The sequence below is a fragment of the Diadema setosum genome, chromosome 5 (genome assembly GCF_964275005.1).
Source record: "Diadema setosum chromosome 5, eeDiaSeto1, whole genome shotgun sequence".
NCBI classification, from domain to species: Eukaryota; Metazoa; Echinodermata; class Echinoidea; order Diadematoida; family Diadematidae; genus Diadema; species Diadema setosum.
In genome coordinates this window covers 25,490,858-25,516,975 of record NC_092689.1, presented here as the reverse complement: position 1 = coordinate 25,516,975, position 26,118 = coordinate 25,490,858, and the positions used below count along the sequence as shown (strand labels likewise).

Here is a 26,118-nt window from a genome sequence, read left to right as displayed (position 1 = left end):
CATGAATACATTGTGCCCTTGTCTTTGGTGCACATTTGTCAGGAGATATAGGCCTCATTAACTGTCCTTTTACAGGGGAGCTTACTACAAAAAATATGAGAATCAATGCTCATTATCTCGATAAGCAATCTCAATGAAAGTATGCTTTATTTGACAAACATTGACTTAAAACCTCGCGTTTCATTCAGATCTTCTCCACTAGAGTCAAAATCCTCTGGACGGGAGAAAGTTTCCCTGAGTTAAGAAATGGACGAATCTGCAAAAGTCCAGTTTGTTTTCAGATCTCACCATTGTCAATAGTGTTGTTTGTACTGACTTTTGTTTGGGCATATTCCTATTGTTTTTTACAATAAACTAGGCACATATTTTGTTCACAGATTCTTTTTTTCTTTTTTTTTGCAATCAAATTTTACAGTGTTCTATGAGAGATGATACAAATTACTTTATAAATTACTCTGTGTGTTTGTTTGTGTGTGTATGTGTGTGTGAGTATATGTGTATAAGTGTATGTCACCACAGTTAAATGCCTGATCTTTGCTATTCCATTGGCCAATAAATCTTTCTGTTTTCATGATTAAAGTCAGAGAACTGCACACGCAGATCCCACAGAAAATACCAAATACACCACATGGTTTTGCCAATGGACAGCACACATTTACTTTGTAAATTGTATAGCTCAAGAACATACTACACTGCTTTTGACTGCTTTTGTTTTGTAATGGGACTGGGGAAAAACACTGCATGCAAAACAAAACAAGTGTACAAAACAAAGGGAGCACATTGGAGTTGTATGTCAGAAAAGTGTAATTTTGTATCATGGTTTGTTTTTGTTTTTGCTTTTTTTTTTTTGGTGGCAGCCAGGGGACTTGTACATGGGTCCATTGACCTTGCATTGACAGTCCACTGTCTTATTCTCTAAGACACAGTGGTTCCTTAAATCCAAAATTCCAGTAAAAATGTGGAAGGAGGAAAAGCAGCAATATAAGTAGAACACATCAGTGGATGTTTGCGGAAAATCAGCCACATAATTCAAAAGTTATTAATTCTTAAATTTTCCGTGCTGTCATCAGTAGATAAGAAGACTACTACAGTTCATTATGTCATTATGGAGAACAATACAAAGAAAATATAAGGAGAATCCCACAAAACTTCATTCTTCAAGAAAAGTACACATTCCATCGACTTGTTACTGACATACGCTAAGGGTAGTATTATTCCCCTGCTTTCTGAAAGAGGTACAAGTTAAGTGCTCTTTCATTATGCTAGAAAAGTGAAAATATGTTGAATTTTCTTTTCCATCATGATGTCATGAACTGCAGTAGTTTCACAAAAGAGAGATGTCAGTCACAACCACATAATGTGCAAACTGGAGAAGATGATGAACAACTCTCCTGTTGACCAGATTGATTTAAATCAACTCGAAAAGAGCACCTATACGTCAATGAATTTAAAAGGGAAATGAACAATGAGATACACTTACGGGACGTCCATTACTGCTTCCAGCTTCTTTTCCAGTGTGGCCTGATACACTGAGTACCTGGATTGAGAGGTCAGAACAACAGAAACTGATCAACTGCAGAATGTTTGGGAGATCAACATTTCTGGAAGATAAGCTGGATGATGAGACAGTATCCAAATAATTATTTGCACATTGCTTTGAAAAGTTGGGCATTAGCATGAATTATCCACCCAACAGTAACTTTGGAAAAGTCTCAAACATATGCGGCAAAGCGAGACATGTTTTGGACTGTTCCAAAGTTACAAAAGATGAATAATTCTTAATACACCTTGTAGCACCTGACTAAGTAAAGTGCATTATTTGTTTTATCAATGGTGACATGGATCCTTGTCATTTGATAATGTAAACTTAATTGTATCAAGGCTTTGTGCTGTAGACCAAAGATAATTTCGGCCAAAAATTAAATTTCTGTCCGTATATCATCTGGAAATTTTGATACTTCGTGGGTCAATCCCCTATAATGGACTTGACAAGGCCTTTGTAGATGATGGAAAGCCAAATGAATGAACAAAGTCACATATTACAGCAATATCACTGGACAGTCGGTATTGGTCATTTCTAAAGGCCATTAGTAACAAGAGATCCGAGGGTCACGCGCTCAACTGGGTATCGCAAAGTTCACCTTCCATGCATTCTTGCAGACGCTAACCTGAGAACATTGGAAACTTGGTGGGGGGGGGGGTGTAACTTTGAGAGCTGGGGCCATGATTTCCATTTGCATATTCCATCACACTGGTAAAAATACCTGCCAAGTACACTGTACTTTATAGAATGTTGGACTATGCAGTTTGGAAAAAAAAGACTTTTACAAAGCTCTATTACTTCTGATTCTAGAGAAGAATATTATTGAATATTCCTTAATTTAGGAGGTTTGGGCCCCCTGGGTCCCCAAAGGAAAGCATGGTGCTCATTCAAACACTTTGAGATCTTATACCCCTAGGAATGCTACTTGCCAAGTTTGGTGAAAATTCATTACCGGGTATGTCGTTTTCAGCAAGAAAATGAAAATGTACATTTTACTAGTTAGGTCTGCATTTGGATCCCCCCCCCCCCCCGACTCTAAGGGGGGAGGGGGAGCCCTGAATCTGCAATGAACAAACTTGGAACTACAGTCATCAATGTACATGTACAAACTCATAGTGTCTTTGTTTTATCACTTCTGGTTCTAGAGAAGAACTGTAAATATTCCTTAATGTGGGGGGGGGGGGAATTGGGTCCCCCAGTGGCCCCCAAGGGCAAGTCAGTTCACCTCTTGTTGATGTTTTGCATTGTGCAATGTAAATTTATATTTATTTACAGACATTCTCATTAGCACTGCATTTATCATGTACACCTGACTCTTTTGATGCACAGGGATAAAGCCTGCAGCACAAAAGACATTAAAAAAAGGGGGGGGGGGGAAATAACTAAAGAGCTTCTCAAATATAAAACACTGAATCCCCAATCTCACCATTCCCTGCTTTCATACATCCATTTTTTAGGAGCAATTTCCCGAACAAAGCAAAGTAACCCACTCTCCTAATTAGGAACTGTGTTCTTTCTGAAGTCAATGATGAACAGGGAATGGTATGGCTTATAACTTTCATAATTTCTAAGAGTGGATCTCAGGGCCACTGGAGTACTATGTGTTAATTTTACATAGAATCAGAGCATACAGGCATTATTTGTCTCGCTTCATTTCTAATTATATGAAAAGTATCTCACCCATAAAACACAAGCTCGTCTGGCTTTCAGTAGTTCATCCCAATAATGAATTAAGCTTATGCTTCACCGCTGATACTCATACACTGTACTCACATTTTGAAAGGTTTTTATTTTCACAAATTTTGCAAGTCAGCATCTCCTGTGGTAATGTGGCCACATACTCCCAGGACAATATTATCTCCAATGGTATAGTGGTCAAACACTCCCAGGACAATTATCTCAAATTCAAATTCAAGTTTATTTTCATTTTTTCTTTAGACAAGAACATCGCATACATCTGTCTTTCTTTAGTGGCAGAAATAATGTAAACAAGACATTGTGAATTGAACAGAATAAACAACAACAAGGAAAAGTAGAAATTACGCGGTGCGTAATATATGTCCCCGCCGGAAGTAGCATTTAGTAGCAAAATGTACAATATAGGTAAAAAGATCAAGGTCAAAGGTCAAAGAAGTCAAAGGTCAAAATGCTATGTAGAAGTTTTGAAGCCCTCACCTAGTGTGATCACATAAAGCAAACGGAATCGAAATCGGGTTAGAAATGGCGAAAGAGTAGCATTTTGTAGCCAATGTACAATATAGGTAAAAAATCAAGGTCAAAGGTCAAAATTCTGTGTAGAAGTTTTGAAGCCCTCACCTAGTGCCATCACATAAAGCAAACGGAATCGAAATCGGGTTAGAAATGGCGAAGGAGTAGCATTTGGTAGCAAAATGTACAATACAGGTCAAAAATCAAGGTCAGAGGTCAAAGAAGTCAAAGGTCAAAATTCTGTGTAGAAGTTTTGAAGCCCTCACCTAGTGCCATCACTTAAAGGGACTGTACAGTACTGGTTGAGGTGGGGATTCATGTTTTGCTCATTCCTAAGTGAGATAATGAGAAACTTCTTATGAAATATGAAAGAGCATGTAATTTTAAGAAGGGTTCAAAGTTTATTTGATGAAAATCGGTTTTCATATGGCTGAGATATCCAAAAAAGTAATAATAATAAAAGGCGACAGGCCACAACTTTATTAGGATTTCATTGTTTCACCTTGTTTTTGAATATGTCAGCCATTTCAAAACCGATTTTCATCAAATAAACTTTTGATACCCCATAGAATTACATGCTCTTTGACATCTCATAGAGTGGTTTCTGAATATCTAGCAAAATGTTAAGAGCTAAATCCTAACCTCAACCAGAACTGTACACACCCTTTAAAGCAAACGGACTTGAAATCCGGTTACAAATGGCGAAGGAGTAGCATTTTGTAGCAAAATGTACAATATAGGTAAAAAATCAAGGTCAAAGCTCAAAGAAGTCAAAGGTCAAAATTCTGTGTAGAAGTTTTGAAGCCCTCACCTAGTGCCATCACATAAAGCAAACGGAATCGAAATCGGGTTAGAAATGGCGAAGGAGTAGCATTTTGTAGGCAATGTACAATGTAGGTCAAAAATCAAGGTCAAAGGTCAAAGAAGTCAAAGGTCAAAATTCTGTGTAGAAGTTTTGAAGCCCTTACCTAGTGCAATCATATAAAGCAAACGGAATCAAAATCGGGTTAGAAATGGCGAAGGAGTAGCATTTTGAAGCAAAATGTACAATATAGGTCAAAGGTCAAGGTCAAAGGTCACAACTGAAATTCTGTATACAAGTTTCAAAGCTCCCATGTAGTGCTATCATATAAAGCAAACAGAATCAAAATCGGGTTAGAAATGGCGAAGGAGTAGCATTTTGAACATTTTGATCACACACGGACGCACGGACAGACAGACGGACACACGGACACACACACGTACGGAGCCCGTTTCATAGTAACAATAACTGAAACCTTAATTATAGTAACAATGTATTATAATGGGTACTGCAGTAATCAACTTGCATTGTGTGAAAAATGGTGGGACCCACTGAAAAGACAATGCTTATAGAATGTGGCCTATGGTATTGTGGCTACACTACCCCAGGACAATATCTCCTGTGGCATAGTGGCCAAATTACTCCTAGAACAATGTCCCCTATTGTATAGTGGCCATATACTCCCAGAACAATATCCCCTGTTGTATAGTGGCTATATACTCCTATAGAACAATGTCCCCTATGACATAGTGGCCATATACTCCCAGGACAATATCCCCTGTGGTATAGTGGCCACACACTCCCAGGAAAATATTTCCTATGGTATAGTGGCCATACACACGTAGAACAATATCCCCTATGGCATACTGGCCATATTGTACCAGGGCACCATTTCATCGAAGTTGCCAGCACTGACAAGTTGTCAGTCTCTCACAATTACCATAGTAACATTCAGTAACCAGAGCATCACAGCCAATCAAAACCAAGGATTTTACTGAAATTGTCAGAGACTGACAACTTGTCAGCACTGACTAAATTGATGAAACACCCCCTAGGACAATATCCCCAGTAGTATAGTGGCCACACACTCCCAGGTCAATATCTCATGAGGTATAGCGGCCATACATCCCTAGAACAATGTCCCCTATGGTATAGTGGCCATATACTCCAAGGACAATATCTGCCATGGTGTAGTGGCCACACACTTTAGGGCTACTGCAAATGTGGATATTTTCACACGAGTAATTTTTTGTGCTCGGCCGAGTAAAATCAACTTTGTGTGTTGCTAATTCCAAGGAATCAAGACATTACAGCGTAGTAGATGTAAATACAAAAAAAAAAATATATATATATATTTGTGTGCTTTTATTTTTGTGTTAGTTTCTGGTTGCACGAAATGTGCAAATACTTCCACACAGTGAAAATTTCCACTTTTACAGTAGCTGTATCTCTCCATACTCATTTCAAGGGCAAGTAAACTTGAAACCACATTAATTCAAATACATATAAGTATCCTCCAATACACGTATTAGAGGATACAATGAAATAATAATGCTGGGTTCAACATAAGCACTTGCTTGCTTGCACAGGTAAGTAAAATTTCATGTCAAGTATGAGAAAAAATATTTCAAAAAGTGTAAAACTTCCCTGCCCATTAGCAATACAGCATGGAACATCCATGGCAAGTCATTCCGTCTCCGCAGAGCCAATGGAAGAAACATTGTACTGTTGGCATTGATGTTCTTTCGTACTCCCTTATACCCCTACTAGAGCCTAGATATATTCTTACAGATCAACTCCATATTGCTAATGGATCATTACCATTAATCATATTACAAGAACTGTCTAAAAAAGTGTAAGTAATAAATTCATTACAGCATGAACAAATATCATGAATTCAAAGCATGGCTCTAGCCAATCAGTTTTTACCTACATCTACTTTAATAAATCTGTACCACCATGGGCCTGTTGGATTTGGAGTGATAAATGGTGACAGAAGAGGGCAGTATTAATTGTCTCTCCACAGCAACAAACCACAAATCTTAATAGGAATATCAAGACAGCATTAATCAAGGGCCCACATCTTGAATTTTCCTAAAGGTACTACATATCAGTAGTTGATTCTCTACTTCATAAGTCATTGTCAAAATCTTTCCTCCCTTCCCCTGCGAGCATTGTCAAGTGTGACAGCTAGAATAGCAGTGTTGATGTTTCTTGCAAAATGGAAACAGATTTGTTACAGAAATAGGCAAAATTGGTGTACGTGGGAGCATATCATATGCAAAATGAAGTTGCTCGTCACTAACATTGTTAGAACTTATACCGGTGTGAGAGAAAACGAACAGCCCCATCAACACCACACTTTGCAGAGAGACGAGTTGAACATCCAAGTTTCTTCCAGCTGAACTCACCTCTTCTTAATGTCCATGATAGCATTCTCCTCCTCCTCCTTGTACTTGCGGAGGATGGCCTCAAGAACCGGGAATGAGAGGTTGACGTACTGGGCCACCTGGGGAGAAAGTATGAGGAGATGAGCCAAAATAAAATCTTTTGATGGCAGCCACACCAATAAGATATTTGTGGAATTTACCATATTTTCTGATTCCTTATTTAAAGGGACTGTACAGTACTGGTTGAGGTGGGGATTCATGTTTTGAACATTCCTAAGTGAGATAATGAAAAACCTCTTATGAAATATGAAAGAGCGTGTAATTTTAAGAAGGATTCAACGTTTATTTGATGAAAATTGGTTTTCAAATGGCTGAGATATCCAAAAAAGTGCTAATAATAAAAGGCGACATGCCACCACTTTATTAGGATCTCTTTGTTTCACCTTGTTTTTTGATATCTCAGCCATTTCAAAACCGATTTTCATCGAATAAACGTTTGATACCCCTAAGAACTGCATGCTCTTTGACATCTCATAGAGTGGTTTCTGAATATCTCGCAAAACATTAAAAGCTGAATCCTCACCTCGACCAGAACTGTACACACCCTTTAAACTCAGTGAACCAAGATGAGCAAATGTTGATTACTAAGTTATTGCAGAAGATAGAAAGTGACTGTGAACTATTCAGACGTATTCATGCCAATATCATTTAGGGGAAAAAATATGTGTATGCATATTTTTTTCCTCTTTTTTTTTCCTGGCAAATTCTCATCAATAATACATTAACATGATGGACAAAAACACAGATACAGATGTGCTGGACATTTATTAGTTGCTGTACACCTTAATGGCTTATTACAGTACGAGGCACTGGGACATCAGACACCCAATGCCATGACAAAAACACATCTGCATATCACACTGTATTTACCCTAACCCTGGTTATAACTTGAAATAGCTGTGGCTTCAAATGAAATAAATGAAATGAGTTGACCATTGCTCTATGGAGTTAATTTCTCTCATAAAAATGCCGGATACAAGGAACCAGTGTGGTTAGTGGATAAGTCCCTAGACTCCCAGTTGTGAGGTCCCTGGTTCATATCTGCTAGCAGTCGCAGTTGTGACCATTAGTCGTTCGGAAAGGACTTACAGCCATCAGTCCCATAGCAGCTGCTCATAAGCAAGTGTTTTCTGAGTGGCCACAGAAGACAAATCTACAGACAAAAGTTCAGTGCTACATCTGACACAAAAGATGAAAAGGTCTGTTGTAGGAAATTATCTGTGTCACTTTCAAATTCTGCTATTTCTGTCTTGCCTCTTCTTGGTTCTGGCCTAAATGAACTTTTTCTTGGATGATTAGATTTTAAAGCTTGGCATATTAGAGAAACACACTTACATCATCACATTTATGCCATATTAACCTTACATAGTACATGTACACCATAACATTGGTAATCATGTCAGAAAATCCTTCAAAAAAAAAAAATGGCCTTTATTATTACCAACCATTCAATGATTGGTAATATCACTCAATTTTGTGAGAATAAAAACAACCCACACAATCATTGTAACATTCACTACAGGATGAGTTGAGAAAATCCTGCGTTCTCACTGGTCAAGAGCCATGCATAAGTATTTACTGGCTGCATGTTCGATACCAAATAATCATTGTGATCACTAGGGATAGACATTGTAAACATGTTACCACATGCACTTGCAGCAAAGAGTTTGCACACATAGCGAGAGCTGGCTAGCCAGGCATTCAGTGAAATCCTGACGCATAGTTCTTATCAATGGCACGGAAATGTATTCAGTACATTTGCTAAGTGTCAGCAATTGTCGGCAATACAGTCCAAACAACAGCTTTCCGACCAAAATTTGTCCACTTTTCTATTAAACAAATGATGTGCCTTTTCGTGCATCAGTAGGAATAGTGTGCACGTGGTAACTATGGAATCTAGTCTAAGCCCATTTACACAGGCCTTATGGTTAAACAACTCCATAATCACCTTGTGCACACAATTCCTGCTGCTACATTCAGACCCATGCACCATCTGTATTAATACCTACTTCTTGAGATACTTGACTTGTCTGTCTGTCCATGACAAAGATTTTGGCGATGTTCTCATCCGGCCCGAGCTGTATTCTCCTAATGAGAGGGAAATCATGAACCTTCAGTTCCTGGGTGCCTGTCAATGGAGAAACAAAAAGGAGTAAACCATTAAGTCTTGGTATCAGACATTATGTATCCAGTGACATGATAAGTTCAGATTCAGAAAGAACGCTTCATTCCTAGTGTTTACTAATTTCAACTACTGTATAAGCTGTTATTTTCGTGAGAGGTTTAATTTCTGCAAATTTTGCAAATCACTGTTGGACCGTGAATTTAAACATGTGAAAATGTCACACATGCACTGGTGTAATAGTACACTTTTGACAGCTTCGTGTCAGTTCGCGAAAACAACATCTTGTGAAAATGTCCATGACCTCCTCATTCACGAAATTATCTGTATGTGAAAATAATAGCTTATACAGTAACAAAAAAAAAGAGGAAAAAACCTATGAAAACTTAAATATTACCTGAATTTCCCTCTGCAAAATGCTTCAAGCCATTACCAGTTTTGGCAACAAGTCCTACTCTGTAACTGGGATACAATACTACAATAAAACAACCAAATTAAGTGTTGTAAATTATTAGTTTCAGGATTTGTTATCTTATTCCAGACTGTCCACATTACCTCAAATATAACAAACAATGCTGAACCACCATGGGCATACATGCATGGGCATGTCTAGTACTACTTGTGAGAGGAAATGGTTCCAACCTACCAAGGTATAACTTACGATTAATGAAATACCACTAAAATTTTGTCCTAATCCATGTTTTCATATGTGGTCCCCCCCCCCCCCCCGAAAAAAAAATTACAATGGCATTTCTGCACTGATAACTTTCAAAATGATTAAACAATCTGAATGCTATTTCAGGTAATGAAACTATAACTTTGTGTCTAAATTTTGCAGAAAACTCAGTCCGATTGTATTTTTTGGGGGGACATACGGTATATCAGATTACATTACATCACACTTTCCTACATTCAACTGCACTGCACTGAAATGCACCACACTGTGCTGTGCAACACAAAAGTGCCGGTACATTACAAAAGAAACAGTATCTCCAAGGCAGAAGAGATGACAGTACCTCCACTAATGGAGACAGAGAAGAGACTGAACTCCTCGGGAGGGTTTTCCACGGCAAACTTATTGAGGAGGAGTTGGATGACCTCTTCTGTAGACTGGGTACTTGCCACACGGATGGTAGACACGGTGCCGTAGCGTGGACGGAAGATTCTCGTCTGAAAATCAAAGAAATGCATGCATCATTTGTACTTCTTGTATCCAAATACCTGTTGCAACAGTTAACAGAATACATGCACTGTGACAAAAACGGCACGGTCTTTGTCAGTCTAAGATATTCAGACCAAAGTTGGCAATGACAAACTTGCCAAAGTGGCTGTGTATGTGTTTATGACTGCAGCGATGCTTCAGTTTCCTCTAAACAGTCTTAGGGCAAGCTGAACAATTCTATTATTCAGACTACAGATGTAAAGACATACTGTCATATTGCAAAGTGCTTTAATTTTGGATATGATAACAGTCTCTGACTCTATCAGGACTATTAGCAGTGTTTGAAATGCACTATAAATATTACCTTCATTTGCTAGTTTTGAGCAGTTTGGACAGGGTAGATATCCAAAGTCATGTATTCATGCATAACATGGAAACTACAACAAATCAATCATACTTACCTTTCATCAACTATCACTTCCAATGACATGGCATGAAACATGTAGTGCATTCTATATCAAACTGTGATAGGCAAGGGTTTGGGTCACTCCCACATCATACCTTGGTGTTATACATGTGCCCACTGAAGGACATGGTCCTTCTCCGTAAATTCTTCTTCTGGGCGAGTGTCAAGGCCCCCTGCAATCCATCCTCACTCTCCCCGCGGCCATTGGCCTCTCTCGTCTCAATGTCCCCAATAACATGATGGTCACGATTGAGCCCACGTCGAGGCAGTGATGCGGTTAACCTGTCCGTGCCTCTATTGCTATCCTTCTGTCCATGGAACACATTATTGCTGCCCTCTTCCCCCTGCTGATCCGCGCCTTCCGACTCTTCCTCGGGGATCTCCGACACGCTGTCTCCAAGTTTCGTCAGAGACCGTCTATTCCTCGCTCCGCTTCCCATGGCTGTCATGAGTTTCTCCTCCGTGCCGTTCTCGCACGTCAGTCGGATGCTTCGTCTCTTCCACGTCGGCTCTTCTTTCTTCAGACGAATCACTCGCTGTGTACCCCAGTACAGCTTCAGGATCCCATACATCACTGGCATGCCCTTATACTGGGTGAGGAAGAAAAGCATCAAAAGAGTTCATACAGGGGAGAGTAGAAGTAGAAATTATTCACAGAATGAGCAGATGAATCGGATGCGGAGCATCTGGCTTCTGACTTCTCTGTCAACAAAGGTTGCATACTTCCCCATCTTAACCAGGCCTTGTTGAGGGTGATTATAAATGGCAAACATGACTTTAAAGGTCCAGTTTACCTTTGGGAGAAGTGATTTAAAAAAATGTTCAAGACATCACATTTCAGCATATGTGTAGGTCTGTTGTATCACAAAACATCCTACCATATAACATTTTCGTAATAAGGCCTAAAATATAAGGAGCTTTCAGTACTTTTCTCAATAAACCGTAACTGTAGACGGTTTAATCTGCAAAAATTCTTATTATAACTATTGTTCACATTTTGTGTATTTACCAATACTTAACATCGATTATACGGATTCAAATTTTTACAGTGGTTGTTTCTATCCCTAACTCACATTTTAGAACTATTTTAAAACACTAATGCTGGGTTTTTGTTTCATTTGCAAATGGTAAATTATGCCTTTAACAAGAGACCAAGGGGTCTCGCACTCACCCGAGTATCGTAAGTTCACCTTTCACATGTTCTGGCAGATTGTTACCCAAGAAGAACATACCAACACTAGGGAGCCTTGGGGAACCTTCAGGAGGGCATGGTGTCCATTTGTATATTCTATCACACTGGCAATAATATCTGCCAAGTTTGTAGAAAATTTCATGTGCATTTTTCAAAAGAAGATCAGCAAATAAAAACTGGCTCCTAATTTGGTCTCAGCCCCAAAAGTGCCACCTCTGGATCTGCCACAAACAAATGTGCGAGTACTTTCTACATCTTTATTACTCAGAGTATTTCTGGACATACAATACAAAACTTTTTAAAGATTCTCTAATTTTTTAGTTCTGGCCCCCCAAGGCCCTGTAGTTGAACATGGAGTTTTGTTTGAACAATTATGATCCTGTCACCCTAGGGATGCTACCTGCAAAGTTTGGTGAAAATCTGTCAAATGGTTTTCAAGAAGAAGCTGAAAATGTGAAAATTGCCCCCTCCCCCCACATCACCGATGTATGAGCATACAGCACTAAATGATCTACATTACTTTCTGGTTCTAGAGTAAGAGAAGATGTTAACAGATTCCTTAACTTGGGGGCTTTGGTTCCATCTGGGCAACATAGGCCTATTTAAGCAAACTGAGATCATATTATTTACAAGTTGAATGTTTGCAAAAGCACATGCAAGCTAAAAACTGACTGTGAAATCACTACATTAAAAGATTTAAACCTCACCTCATGAATCTTGAGTTGCTGGTTGCTTCTTGTTTGTGACTGGTAGAGATTGTACTGCTTCAGGCATGATGAGAAGGTTTGCCTACCAGTGCAAAAAAAAAAAAAAAAAAAAAAAAAAAAAGAAGAAGGTACAATTAAAATGGGACCTCACACATCTCTGGAACAGATTAGACATTACAGAATGGCAAATATGTGACAGGAGGCCTCCGCACTGGATGGCAGAGGTGCTACTTATTCCTTTTATTTTATCATTACTATTCTAATTATATCTGTCAGTTGAAAACAAGTCAATTTGGTAAAAGTTTATGAAGCTAACACATTTCTATCCCCTAATACAATACTGTATCTGGCTTTTCATTATTTTGCAGATATGCATTCATTTTTACAGCCCTCTAAGCGTCCAAGTATAAAGGTTTAAAAGTCGTCATAGACTCAATCCTTTTGTTTGCATTATGATATGTTGTATTCTTCCTTAACCCGTTGAGGACGGTTTGATTTTGCTACAACACACATTTCCCATAGACATCTGCCCGAGTATACTCGGGACTCGTCCTCAATGGGTTAACTGTAGTTACTATAAAAAACAATGACATCACCCAAATTGGGTGTGTACAGTTCTGGTTGAGGTGAGAATTTAGCTTTTAACGTTTTGCGAGATATTCAGAAACCACTCTATGAGATGTCAAAGAGAATGCAGTTCTAAGGGGTATCAAAAGTTTATTTGATGAAAATCGGTTTTGAAATGGCTGAGATATCCAAAAACAAGGTGAAACAAAGAGATCCTAACAAAAGGCGTGGCCTGTCACCTTTTATTATTATCACTTTTGGGGATATCTCAGCCATTTGAAAACCAATTTTCATCAAACAAAAGTTGAGTCCTTCTTGAAATTACATGCCGTTTCATATTTCATAAGAGGTTTCTCATTATCTTACTTAGGAATGTTCAAAACATGAATCCCCACCTCAACCAGTACTGTACAGTCCCTTTAAATGGAGAATTGAAATATCCGACTTTTACGTTACAACCCCTTTTCAAAACTTCTCACACTGATTCACCTACTTCTAAAGAAGGCATTGTATGTTAGCAACTGTGGAATGTTTGAAAGGAGACAGAACAAATGCTCTGACCCCCTCCCCCCCCCCCCCCACCTCAGGCAGTCATCAGTATTGCATGTACGCAACATTAGTTACGTTCAGACGGCAGGCCCTAACCTCGAGGTTAGAAAACCTCGAGGTTTAGTTCTTGCTCTCTAACTACGACATGTGTCCACACGACGAATCTTAACCTCGAGGTTACGAAACCTTGAGGTTATGCTTCTGCCCCCCGTAACTACGAGTGGGTCCCACTCGATGTTAAACCCACAAAACTGGAAGTTTCAGTCCACACTGCTAACAAGGCGTCTATTTCTTCTTTAGTCCAACCCTGTCGGACTCGCTTACCGGTACTCTTTTTCCCACCGGCGGCACCAGCTTCCTCTATCATGGTATGCAGAGATAGCACTGCACTGATGACTTTATGCTTTATGAAGATATTCGTCGAAAACAATTTTTTTTAGTGTCGGAGAAGAAAATAGAATACAGTAGCGAGTTCGACGTGTTCAGTTTCAGAGATCAAGCGCATGGGAAGAAAAGATGATGTTGTTGTGATGTGCGTCATAGGTTTTTCACCTCGGGCGCACGTGTAGTGTATTTGTGGTGTACGTTTGGGAGGTTGACCCGGAAGCAGAGGGAAATTGTGGGGGCTGGAGTTCACGGCGAGGTCACTCTTAACTTCGAGTTCGTTGTTTTTTGTGTCCACACGGTGCTTAACTACGAGTGGGGACCCCCCGCAGCTCGTGGTTAGAGCGCTGACCATAAGATTTCTTGTGGCTCGAAACATCGAGCAAACCTCGAGGTTTGCTAACTACAAGTGTGTCTTCACGGTCCCTAACTACAAGCTCTAACCTCGAAGTTTCCTAACCTCGAGGTTAAGGGCTCCCGTCTGAACGTAACTATTGGGGGAAAGGGGTATATTTTGGGGGCTCAATTCGGGAAAGAAAAAACAAATCAATTAGGGGTAGTTTTCAAATCTTTCCAGAACAATCCTAAAATAGGGTTTTGAATAGGTTAGTTTCAAACTCCTCAAATATTCCAAATTAGGGGTAATGCCACTTCTTGGTATTTGCCTTGATTCTCCAGCATGCAAGACGGGCCTTCTTTTGGCGGGATATTTTGGCACATATGCTGCAAGTATGTCATGTTGCTTGTACGTATGCTAGCAGGCTTCCCTTCCAAAAGGGGGTCAAAATCCTAGTAACCCATTTCCATCCTTAAAGGGAATATCTCACAGAATCTGGAACAAGTATAATTATGTGTATGGTTTGCTGGGGGGGGGGGGGGGACTGACACCAACATACATATACTATATTCATTTAAATTGACAAAACATATGTGTAATATCTATATTATCAAAAAGTCCCAATAGAATACATTTAGCTGAGAATCTCAATCATGAATGTAAACGTTTATTACTGTTCGCCACAATGTTTACAGTACCAAAAAAAAGTGAATTTTTTGTTAGATCTCTTGAAAATCCTGCCAAACTGAAACATTCATACAGTAGAATGTATCCTACAAACACAACCTTTGTATACAACCTATAGATAGTACACTAAGGAATTTATAGCAAAGTTGTCATTTACATGCCTATACTTCTTAATGCCATTAACTAAAGTCAGCACACACAATTCATATGACACCATGGTCCAAGAGTGTGGAAACAGGCTGCAAGACTTACCTTGATACAAGTTCTCTGTATCGATCCTCTAACACGTTACCCCCTTCCTCCGTCATGTCTGCTGCCCTCAGTGGTGTGTAAAGACAAACATGTGTTCCGTGCCAATACTAGGATGGTGCCAGCGTACAATGTGTAAGACAGCTCTGCAACTAATTCATTGATTTTCATAGGAAGGAGGCTGAAAACGGGAAAATTGGTGAAAATGGGAAACTCACAAATATATACAAAAATAAGCTAATAACACCTAAAGGAAAGGACATGTTACATAATATACCAGTACGAGCTGAAATACATAATATAATGTAAGCCATACTACAGACTTGTGCATATATGACTTCACACTGATTTTACAAGTAAAAGACACAGCTTACCTCATTAACATAATATACTTTGAAGAAGAGATCCACTGCCCATTAGTACACTGAAGAAATATTGGCAGTATATTTGGTTGGGACAACGTTCAAAAATATATGTTGCTGATATCAGCCATGCTCATGCTGTTGCTTTCAGTGAATACAGGGGGATGGGGTGAGAGAAGAGTATCCCCCCACCCCCACACAAACACACAATAGAGCTTATTGCATTTTCAGTATTTGAATTTAATGATCTGATGCATACTTTTGGTGGAACATTTGGATAGTTTTCAATCAAAAATGTAAGACAATACATTGGTTATTTTTTTTTTGGAAATTGCAATTAAAAGAAACAAAAAACAAACTTAATTCTTCAATTGTTGTGAATATTTTTCACTTACTCATCAAATAATTTGTAATATAGTGTAGCAAACAGGCGGGGGAGGGGGAGGGGAAGAGTGTGGGTGGGCAGTATCGCCTTCCACACTAGAATGGAAATTAAACAATTTGGCGTGCACTTGGGGTGGAATTTGGAAATTTTTAATCAAACAGGTAAGATGATACATTGGTTTATTTTTCTAATTTTGAAAAAAAAAAAATATATATATATAATTCTTTAATTGTAGCATGATTTCTCCTTGACCAATCAAATTATTGGAAAATTCCAATATCTGAGTCTTAAGAAAAAGGGGGGAGGGTTGAACTTCTTTTTTTTTTTCTTCTTCTTCTTTTTTTTTTTTTTTTGGGGGGGGGGGGGGACTGCCTTCCCGTGCCCTCTTCTGTGTACAGCTACACAGAGGGGTATATCTTCATGCAAAAATCAGTTTTATTCAAGTAAATGATCAGCTTGTCTTAAATAACACTTCACTCTAATAATAATACCAGTACACAGTATGATAAGGTCATCTTAAAGGGATTGTATAGTTTTGGTTTAGACCTAATTTCAGGTTTCTAACATTTTTTTTTTGCTGAGATGATGAGAAACCTCTTATGAAATATGAAAGAGCATGTAGTTCCATGAGGAAATTCAACATTTATTTAATGAAAATTGGTTTTGAAATGGCTGAGATATCTAAAACAAAGTGATTCTAATAAGTGTGGGACCCACACTTTATTATGATCGCTTTGTTTTACTTTGTTTTTGGATGTTTCAGTCCTTCCAAACCCGATTTTCATCAAATAAACTTTGAATTCCTCTTAAAATGGTTAGCTCTGTACTATTTCATAAGTTTTTTCTTGGTATCTCGCAAAAAGTTAAAAGCCCAATTCTCATATCCACCAATACTGTACCATCCCTTTAAAACACTTCATTTTAGTGCACCATAATACAATGTGGTCTGCTCATGAATCTGAAAACACTCTACTCCATTACACAGCCTGGTCTACTTACAGCTGTACCTGAAAACACTCCAACATTATATACCATTACACAGTGTGATCAACTCATTTAAGGGTGTGTTTATGCTTCCTTTGCGAGGGCAGAATGTGCGTTTTGAAACGCCAATCGTAAATGCCGATCATAAACACGCTTCCACGGGGTACTGTTTATGCTTCCTTTCTGAGGCGAACGCTTTGAACTCCGCGCTCTTCAGTCGGAATCTGCTAGGCTCAACTGCGCATGTATGTTTACCCTGGGGAAGGTAGGTCAAACTTGGGCGCGCGCTTTAATTATCGAAAAGTAGGCTGCTACATGATAGCGAAGCTAGCTACTATTCTCTCTCATCTCTCGTGCATGGTTTGTTCGTGTACGTCCGATCACATATCACCGAGACAGGTTTTCAACTTCACTCGTTTGCGTTTGATGATAATCAGTGATAACACCGTTGTCTTTTTGTACCTCTAGCTACATTTTCGCTCATTACTCGATCGTGCTGCCATCTTATCAGCTATTTAGTCGAACACGGTCTTGTTTCTGGCAAAACCGTTCAGTTCTTGCTGTGTTTCGGGCTCGGCCAAAGCAAGGAGGAGAGCCGTGAGTTCCTCCTCACTATAATTCGAGCCCTTCGAGCTAGCCATAATTACCACTAGACCATGGGATGGAGGTTAGTAACTATTGTCCAACGTGTATTGACCTGCCGGCCAGCTGCAAATCTTAACCAACTCAAGTAATTGACAAAAATAGAAGTTCAAAAAAAATCAAAGTAAAAAGGGAAGCATAAACACGGCCAGCTTGCTGTTCAGCTTATCCGTTGTCATAGCGAGTCAGCGGCACGCAGTGTGCATGCTTCCATCCATACACATGTGGTGTGTGATGTGGCCAGCGGCGCGGGGTTTTCGCCGGAACCGGAAGCACCTTTTTAATGACATCATTCTAAACGTCTTTAAATTTTGGTGCCTGTTTATACTTCCCCTCGAACAGCGTTTCTGTACGAACGCCGATCGTAAACGCACTATTTTGTGCGTTTTGAAACAACGTTTTGAAACGGCGTTTATGTCGAAATGAGCAAAGGACGCAACCGTGTTTTGAACTAAACGCGTATCAAAACGCTGATTCTGGCCGGAAAAGGGGAAGCATAAACACGGCTAAATACACATCACCTTTGACACACCATAATACACAATGTGATCAGCTCACCTTAGAGAATGAAAGATCAATTATCTGTCTCTGTCAGGAATTCACTCAGACAATTCTGGCTTTACTCTGTGTGTCAGTCCTTGGGGATATGTCTTGTAGATCAGTCAGACTTCAGGCTTTCAGGGCGTCATCTTCTCATCTTTAAAGGGGGTAAAAGAAAAAAAAAAAACACAACACAATATGATGCACGGATGCCACACTGATGTTGTTTGCATGTTACCACATCATAAGAATTAATGGAAAGTACAGAAGCTGTTATTTTTGTACAGTTTATGCCTGATATACACCTATGCAGAATTCATGGTGTAGCTTACCTATAAGTTAATAGCAACTTATGCCCCAAGTGATCTATAGTCCTGACTCATGTGTATTGCAATGACATAGTTGCTAAACATGATGAATGCATTATCATTGGTGACATACCACATGTACCAGTACTTGAAAAAGTCAATGGGGGAAAACAGGCTGTGGTTGGTTTGTTCCCAAAGGTACTTGAAAATTTGTAGATCCACATTTTCTTTTGTTTTCTTTTTAGGGGATGGAGGTCAATGGGTGGGTTAACAAAAACAAGGCAACATTCCCATATCAAAATTATTCTGAAGAACAATTAGGGAGATACTTTTACCATGTGAACTGTACATGCATCTACAACCTTGGGCAAAAATAATACCCCACTCGGGAAGACGTACACTATTGCAGGATCAGGGAGCTAGACTTGGCAGCTATACATGGTACAGCTTTCGGGATTCGAAACAGATATTTCTTTTATAATTTACACATACTGGTATCAAAACCCACAGATATCTTCTAAAGTGCAGGATAAACAAAGATTCAACTTTGGACACAATGCTATCAAATGGACCGTGTCATTCTCTTTCCCTAAGCCATTATGGCCATTACTTGCAAGAAATCACAACAGTTCTGCATTCCTCCAAGGGTCCATTTGCTTAATTTTCTATTGCTTTAGAGGACTGTCAAGTTTCCCAGAGCCATTTATTTCCAGATTCACTTGGGCTAACGATAGGAAGGAGGCTCTTGCTAGCTTCCTGCATAGGTCTGTATCAGCCACACAGGAAGTCATGTGATCTACTCAGACTGTGCACTGATGTACACAGCACATCATGAACTATGTGATGCTTGGCTAGGCATGAAGTATCTACAGGACAACCCTGTACAACCTATACATTGTTGACATGCAGCGCATTGCTTGTCAATGTGTGATCTCTTCATTCAGTAGAGCAACTTCACAAAGTAGCAATAAGCTTTGTGAAAAAAAATTATTTCAATACAACTGCATCCTGAAAATTTGTGCTCAAGGTTATACATAGCTGTAATATGACTTTATGTTGTAGTCACATACAATCTAAAATCTATCCAATCAGACTGAGAAACCAATATCTCGCATAATTAATTGAAATTTCAGAAGTGTAATGTACAGTAGGCTGATTAATCAGATTCTGCAGCCTAAGAAAACCAAACCATCTTGTAGACTGTCACCTCTGTACGGTGCCACATGATTTCAAGTCTCTGTTTCTACCGACCCTATACTTAACTCTGAGACAACTTTCACTATATCTCCATGAATCTCATTGTGTGATGAATAACCTCTTCCATCACATTTTGACATTTAGTGTTGATAGTAAGGCATAATAAAAAAATGAACATCATGACTGACAAGGACATCATGTATGCACACTAACACTGATTCAAATCAAGGTGCTACATGTAGGTACCCTCTATATGATTAGCTTTCATGACCCTCTAGTTACGTTTCTCATTGCTTACACTGACTGACTAGTCAAAGACTTAAGCTATGTCAGCTACATGATTGACTAGTTTCTTTGTACTGCAATTGTGTACATTGTATAGTTAATCAACTTGCAGTTGTGGCAACGTTGCTACCTGTACTAGTCTTAGTGATTGAGATGGAGGTAGTGATAGCTTGAGTAATGCCAGTTGTGGTGGTAGTATTGCATGCAGATGCCCACAATGTGCTGGTCCATACTACGTGTAGGAACAAAAGGATTTAATATATTACTATTCAAACTTTTTTAAGAATTACAAGTACATGTACAATGTACTCTAAAGCATTGCTGAAAAAAGCAAACATGAGGCTCTAACCCAGCAAACTGGCATCCACCTAATATGGTTTATTAAGGAACATACCTGTTAATCATATTCCCTGGGCTAATATATGATGCTAAATAAAAAAAAAATTGAACTCACCATGTGTAAAAACTGTATGTCATATGATGTCCACAAAACCACAAAACATCAACAAACTACCTATCAATCAATTAATGCATTCAGTCATGATCACGTACGCTGCAGGCCTACTGTACGAGCTGAAATTTTCGCGGTGGTTTTATTTTCGCGAATTTCGCGAATCGCCTTTGAACCGCGAAAATAACAACACGCGAAAATAACAACGTGAGAATAGGATAAGTACAGTTAGACCTCCCAACCGCGAAATTAAACAACACGTGAAAATGTCCTCCTAGTAGCAATTCGCGAAAATATCTGTACGCCAAAATTTCAGCTCGTACAGTATCATTTACATTATAGGAAGCCACCAACTCCTGTTGGAAAATTGGATGCATTACTAAAAGGAAGATACCTGTATACAACCCCTCAAAGAAAATGGTGATCTTCAAGACTACAGCATAGTATACAGTAGGGTTGAACAGACTCTGATTTGGTAACATACATGCAGAATGTGTTTCAACAGTAATGACTATCAGAAATTTTACAAAATGCAATGAGAACAATTGATTTTGGCAAGGTTTTAGATCACTTGTACCATACAGAACACACATCGGTATAGCCTCATTATACACTACATCTCTGTCTCGCTATATACATGTAAGAGCACGTGAAACCACAACTTGTACACCATACATGATTGAACATTTAGAGTCAAGGTGCCATTTCAGAAAGTTTTATTCTGATAAAAGATTTTGATTAAATACAACTGTACCTCTACCATTCTAGTCATCTGATTTCACTTGATTTTGATCAGAGTCAACTGGAACATGGTATGAAATTGCACCTATAAGGGATTACCAGACTGTTTTTGTTTTGACTGAGCAATTAATACCCTGAAACTGCAGAGAAATGTACAAACAACCTTTTACACATTACAGTGTAGTTTCACATCCTTCAATCATTAGTGTGTATTTGATACCATATTAGGTGGCCAAGACCACAGCAGATCCATTACTAACAGTTTCCCAACTTTACAGTCTAGTGCTCTTGAGATGTGAGAAGTCAATTGCTGATGCCATAATAGTATGATATATGATGCCATAGTCAGCATGATTCTTTTTTCCCATATAACTATCAGTGAGTCCAATGACTGTTTCCGTATTTATTACTACAGTTGCTATATGATGGCACCTGTTTTAAAACACAGGAATAGAGAAATACACTACCTGTCAATGTCGGACCAGAACAGTGTAACAAGACACGTACATACGTACAATTGTACAAGTATACTCTATGTTTGTCTTGTTTTCAGAACAAGATCAATCCAGACTGATAAGCATAGATTTGCGATAATCATTAACTAGAAAATATTCTTCTTGTGCTCAGCAAACCTCAGGCTATTCCTATGGGACATTACAAATGCATGGCATGTTAGAGAGAACACTTACTTCTGGAAGTTCGATCCCGCTAGCATGCAGAAAAGCTTTAATGCTACCCAGATATATTCAGATGGACCCCTTGAAAGAGGAAAGTACTTTTGTAACATACTTTCTGCATTTTGGAAGCTCTGGATAACTCAAAATATTGGAGACACCATTGCATTAGTTCCACACTGAAAAGTTTGTACGGCAATGACAGATACACATATGTATAACATCACTCACCAGGTGGCCCTGTGCTTGCAGGAAATTAGGTCTTGGTGGCAAATTACCTTGGACAGGTGAATGGCTTCCATTACCGGTATTGAGATGACCCACTATTGTTCTCTTTTTATTTTTAATAATGCCCACCAATTTAAAATTGTAACTCAATGAACATTTGAATGGAAAATCTGGTTCACTAGAGGCTGTTTTCTAATTGAGATTTAATCACCTCATTAAAATAGCATGATAATTTCCTCAAGTGCCAATCATGTTAGACAAGGCATTTACTATATGTCTTGAACACATACAGGATTTCAGGATTTTGATTTTGATTCTAATTTTTGATTAATTTCTAACCTAGACATTGAATAATGTACAGTGTATGGTTGATATGCCATCAATACATGCATGTTTAATACTGAAAATCAAAGTTCAGTTAATGCAGACTGAAGCATTTCAAATGCTGTAAAACACGATATATTCACAGCATGAAAATTTCGTGACTTGCCACTGGCATCCAATGTATATTGTGTGGCCAAGAACTTTCGCATGCATTTTAATTTTGCAAATGTTGCCACTCGCGAAATTCGCGAAATTAAAATGCACACGAACATCTCGTTTTACAGTATATATTTTTCATAACAAACACTCCACAATGTCTAACATGAAAAATCCATGTAGAATGAAATAGAAAGAATACAGACTGTGGAAAACAGTTCATGTGGATTGGTCTAGTGTGGGAACACAACAAAACATACTCGTGTATAGGTAAAGATAATGTTATCACTACCTGTGTGCAATGATTCACAGTTCCCAACCAATCTCTTACTCTCAGACAAATATTCTTGTGACTTTGTCAGAACAATGGAATATCAGGCACAGATATTTTGGGTTTGTGATCATATGATGGAGTGAGATACTGCTGAATCTGTTGATGCTGAAGGCCCACAATTGTCCTAATGCTGTGAACTATGACCATGGCTGACTTCAAGTTCAATAGCAGGCAGAGGATACAATGCAAAAGGAATTTCGTGATGGTTTTCCTTTCTCAACAACAGTCCATTTTGTTGTTTCCGACGATGCCAAGAGTTAGTAAACTATCCAACATATCACACATATCAGATTTCTTGCCATGGCTGTTGCCACTCTGTTAAAGGGAAGATAAACCCCAAGAACAATGTGGATTGAGTAAAAGCAGCAACATTAGTAGAACACATCAGTGAAAGTTTGAAGAAAATCGGACAATCGATGCAAAAGTTATGAATTTTTAAAGTTTTGGTGTTGGAACCGCTGGATGAGGAGACTACTAGAGGTTATGACGTATGAGTGGACTACAATATCAAGAAAATATAAAGAAAATACTACAAAAATCCATATTTCATGAAAATTACAAATTCCATCAACTTGATACTGACATATGTTAAGGGTAGCAATTATTCCCCCTGCTTTCTGAAAGCGGTTGGTCCACTGCTCTTTCATAATTCTAGAAAAGTGAATTTTTGTTGAATATCCTTTATATTTTCTTTGTATTGTTGTCCACTCATACGTCATATCCTCTAGTAGTCTCCTCATCCAGCGGTTCCAACACCAAAACTTTAAAAATTCATAACTTTTGCATCGATTGTCCGATTTTTCTCAAACTTTCACTGATGTGTTCTACTAATGTTGCTGCTTTCACTCAATCCACATTGCTCTTTGGGTTTACCTTCCCTTTAACAATAATACAACTTGCAGAGCTATGTATGTACATTTCCTGAGTACATCATAGATAGCTATTTAGATGGATACACAAAATTGAAAAAGAAATCACAAAATCCCCAGAAATTTAATTAATGAGATCAAAGGAAGAATAAGTGCAAATCAAACTCTTAAGAGTAGAAGCTCAGCTCAATTTATAATGCAGCATAATAGACAATGTCCATTTTTAAATTTGACTAATAATTGATATATATACACCAACATACATGTACCCAGGAACATATTATTTCAGAATCCTTTTGTGCTATCACCTAATCAATGATACGTGGTTCAGAGAGATTATAAGTATATTGCAAATGACTGCTTTGATGAGATCCAGTAACTAATGAATTGTGCATTTTAGCATATTCTCTACTAGGAATCACATACTAATGAGGTTTAGGATATTCTCCTTCCCTTGGTACGCCTACATCTCACTGATATTCCGTTCATTCATTCACAGAACCAGCAAATCTTTCTACATCATGGTAAACCCGTAATTCAGGAACAGGAAAAGTGATGAACTTTGCTGACCCTCTGAGGCAAAACTCAATTGACACTATCAGACCTGATCCTGTTCTATCATTCACAGTTGAATGCAGCGGCGTGACTTGTTGTAGACAAGTCGTACACTGTCCAAGCAGGAAAGAGTTTCATCAGAGAGGCTAGTTTTTATTCAATTTATATTCATTAATACATTCAATGCATAAAAATGTCAAAGTCTGAATCAAATGCTAGATATTATGTGATCATTGCATACAATATGGTACTAGAGCATTTATAGTGCTCTTGTTAAAGGTCCAGTTTACCTCTGGGAGCAGTGATTTCAAAAATGTTCAAGATAGCACATTTGATGCGTATGTGTAGGTCTGTTGTATCATAAAACATCCTACCATATGAAATATTTGCAATAAAACCTAAAATATAAGGAGATATCAGGGTTTTTCTCAATAAACTGTAACTGTATACGGTTTAGTCTGGAAACATCTTTATTACAACTATTGTTCACATTCTGTGTATCTAACAACACTTTACATCAAATATACAGATTTAAATTTTGACAGTGGTTGTTTCTATCCCTAACTCACATTTTAGAACTATTTTATTTAGAGCACTAATGCTGGGTTTTTGTTTCATCTGCAAATGGTAAATTATGCTTTTAAATGCTATTTCAGAATTCATATTCTGTTTCTACAAGTAATATATCTCAGTACTTAAGTTTTATGAATTGTGGTAATTCACAAAAATCAAAGAAAACTATGCTGTCTGGGTGTTACATAACTTCTTCTTTTTTTTTTACCACTTGCCCTGTTGGGCAAGCATACATGTATGAATTTTCAGATGGTTGCAGAATACTTGCCTGAACATTAATTTTACTTGCCTGAAAAGAGACATTTGCTATGCTGCCATATAAGATTTTCTTCATGTGAAGATATTTGTCAAATTCAAAGTAATTTTCATAAGCTGAAGAGAAAGTCACCTATTCAACGGTACCCAATGTACGACTAAAACTTTGTAAAGTTTTCAAAACAAGAGATGCCTCACAGTTTTGCATTGACTGTGGTGTTATCAACCATGGAAGGATGGACACGAAAACAAAATCATAAACCTGATGTTCATTTCGCCCTCCTGATGAAACAAGTGCAACCAACCTCCATCCGAACCAGGGCTCTGTAAATCATGTTGGGTACACAAACTTGGCTGCAGGATGCAAACAAGCAAATCTAATCACCATTTGACAGGCTCAATGGTCAAAATATGTGTCACTCTCCTCACAGATAGGAAGCCGCTTGTGAATTCCAGACACACAAAAACAATTAGGCCATTAATTAAAAACATCCTCTCGTAGATCGTCAGCAATATGCCGAGAAAGAGAGCAGCTGATATCATGTCCCTCAGCCACACACACTAGTACTCTTTACCGATATGCTCACTCTTCATGTTGATCACTCTCAAGAGATCTCATTTTGAGATCAAACTGCATCTTGAGTCACTGAAACCCCAAAAACCCATGCCAACAAAAATTGGTTGCCAGAATATGGTACAGTCAAACCTGCCCTAGTGGCCACCTGCCTATAGCACCCACCTGTCGATGTGGCCACTAAAAAACAAATAAAATCTTTTGAGAGAAAAGCCATGTTTTTAAGACCATACCAGTGCACCCACCTGTTGAATGG

General features: G+C 38.5%; 1 protein-coding gene across 3 annotated transcripts in view; it reads right to left on the bottom strand.

The window, feature by feature from the left end:
• Positions 1 to 26,118, bottom strand: part of LOC140229222 (ras association domain-containing protein 2-like) — a 49,559-nt gene that overhangs the window by 2,008 nt on the left and 21,433 nt on the right. For all 3 annotated transcript variants that reach the window (XM_072309494.1, XM_072309496.1, XM_072309495.1), the window contains exons 2-9: positions 18,357 to 18,495; positions 15,429 to 15,606; positions 12,653 to 12,734; positions 10,849 to 11,343; positions 10,142 to 10,295; positions 9,013 to 9,131; positions 6,965 to 7,062; positions 1,481 to 1,537 (exon numbers count right to left, since the gene is read on the bottom strand). In XM_072309494.1, the coding sequence (XP_072165595.1) occupies positions 1,481 to 1,537; positions 6,965 to 7,062; positions 9,013 to 9,131; positions 10,142 to 10,295; positions 10,849 to 11,343; positions 12,653 to 12,734; positions 15,429 to 15,484 (1,061 nt within the window). In that variant the 5' untranslated portion in view covers positions 15,485 to 15,606; positions 18,357 to 18,495. The remainder of the gene's footprint in view (positions 1 to 1,480; positions 1,538 to 6,964; positions 7,063 to 9,012; positions 9,132 to 10,141; positions 10,296 to 10,848; positions 11,344 to 12,652; positions 12,735 to 15,428; positions 15,607 to 18,356; positions 18,496 to 26,118) is intronic.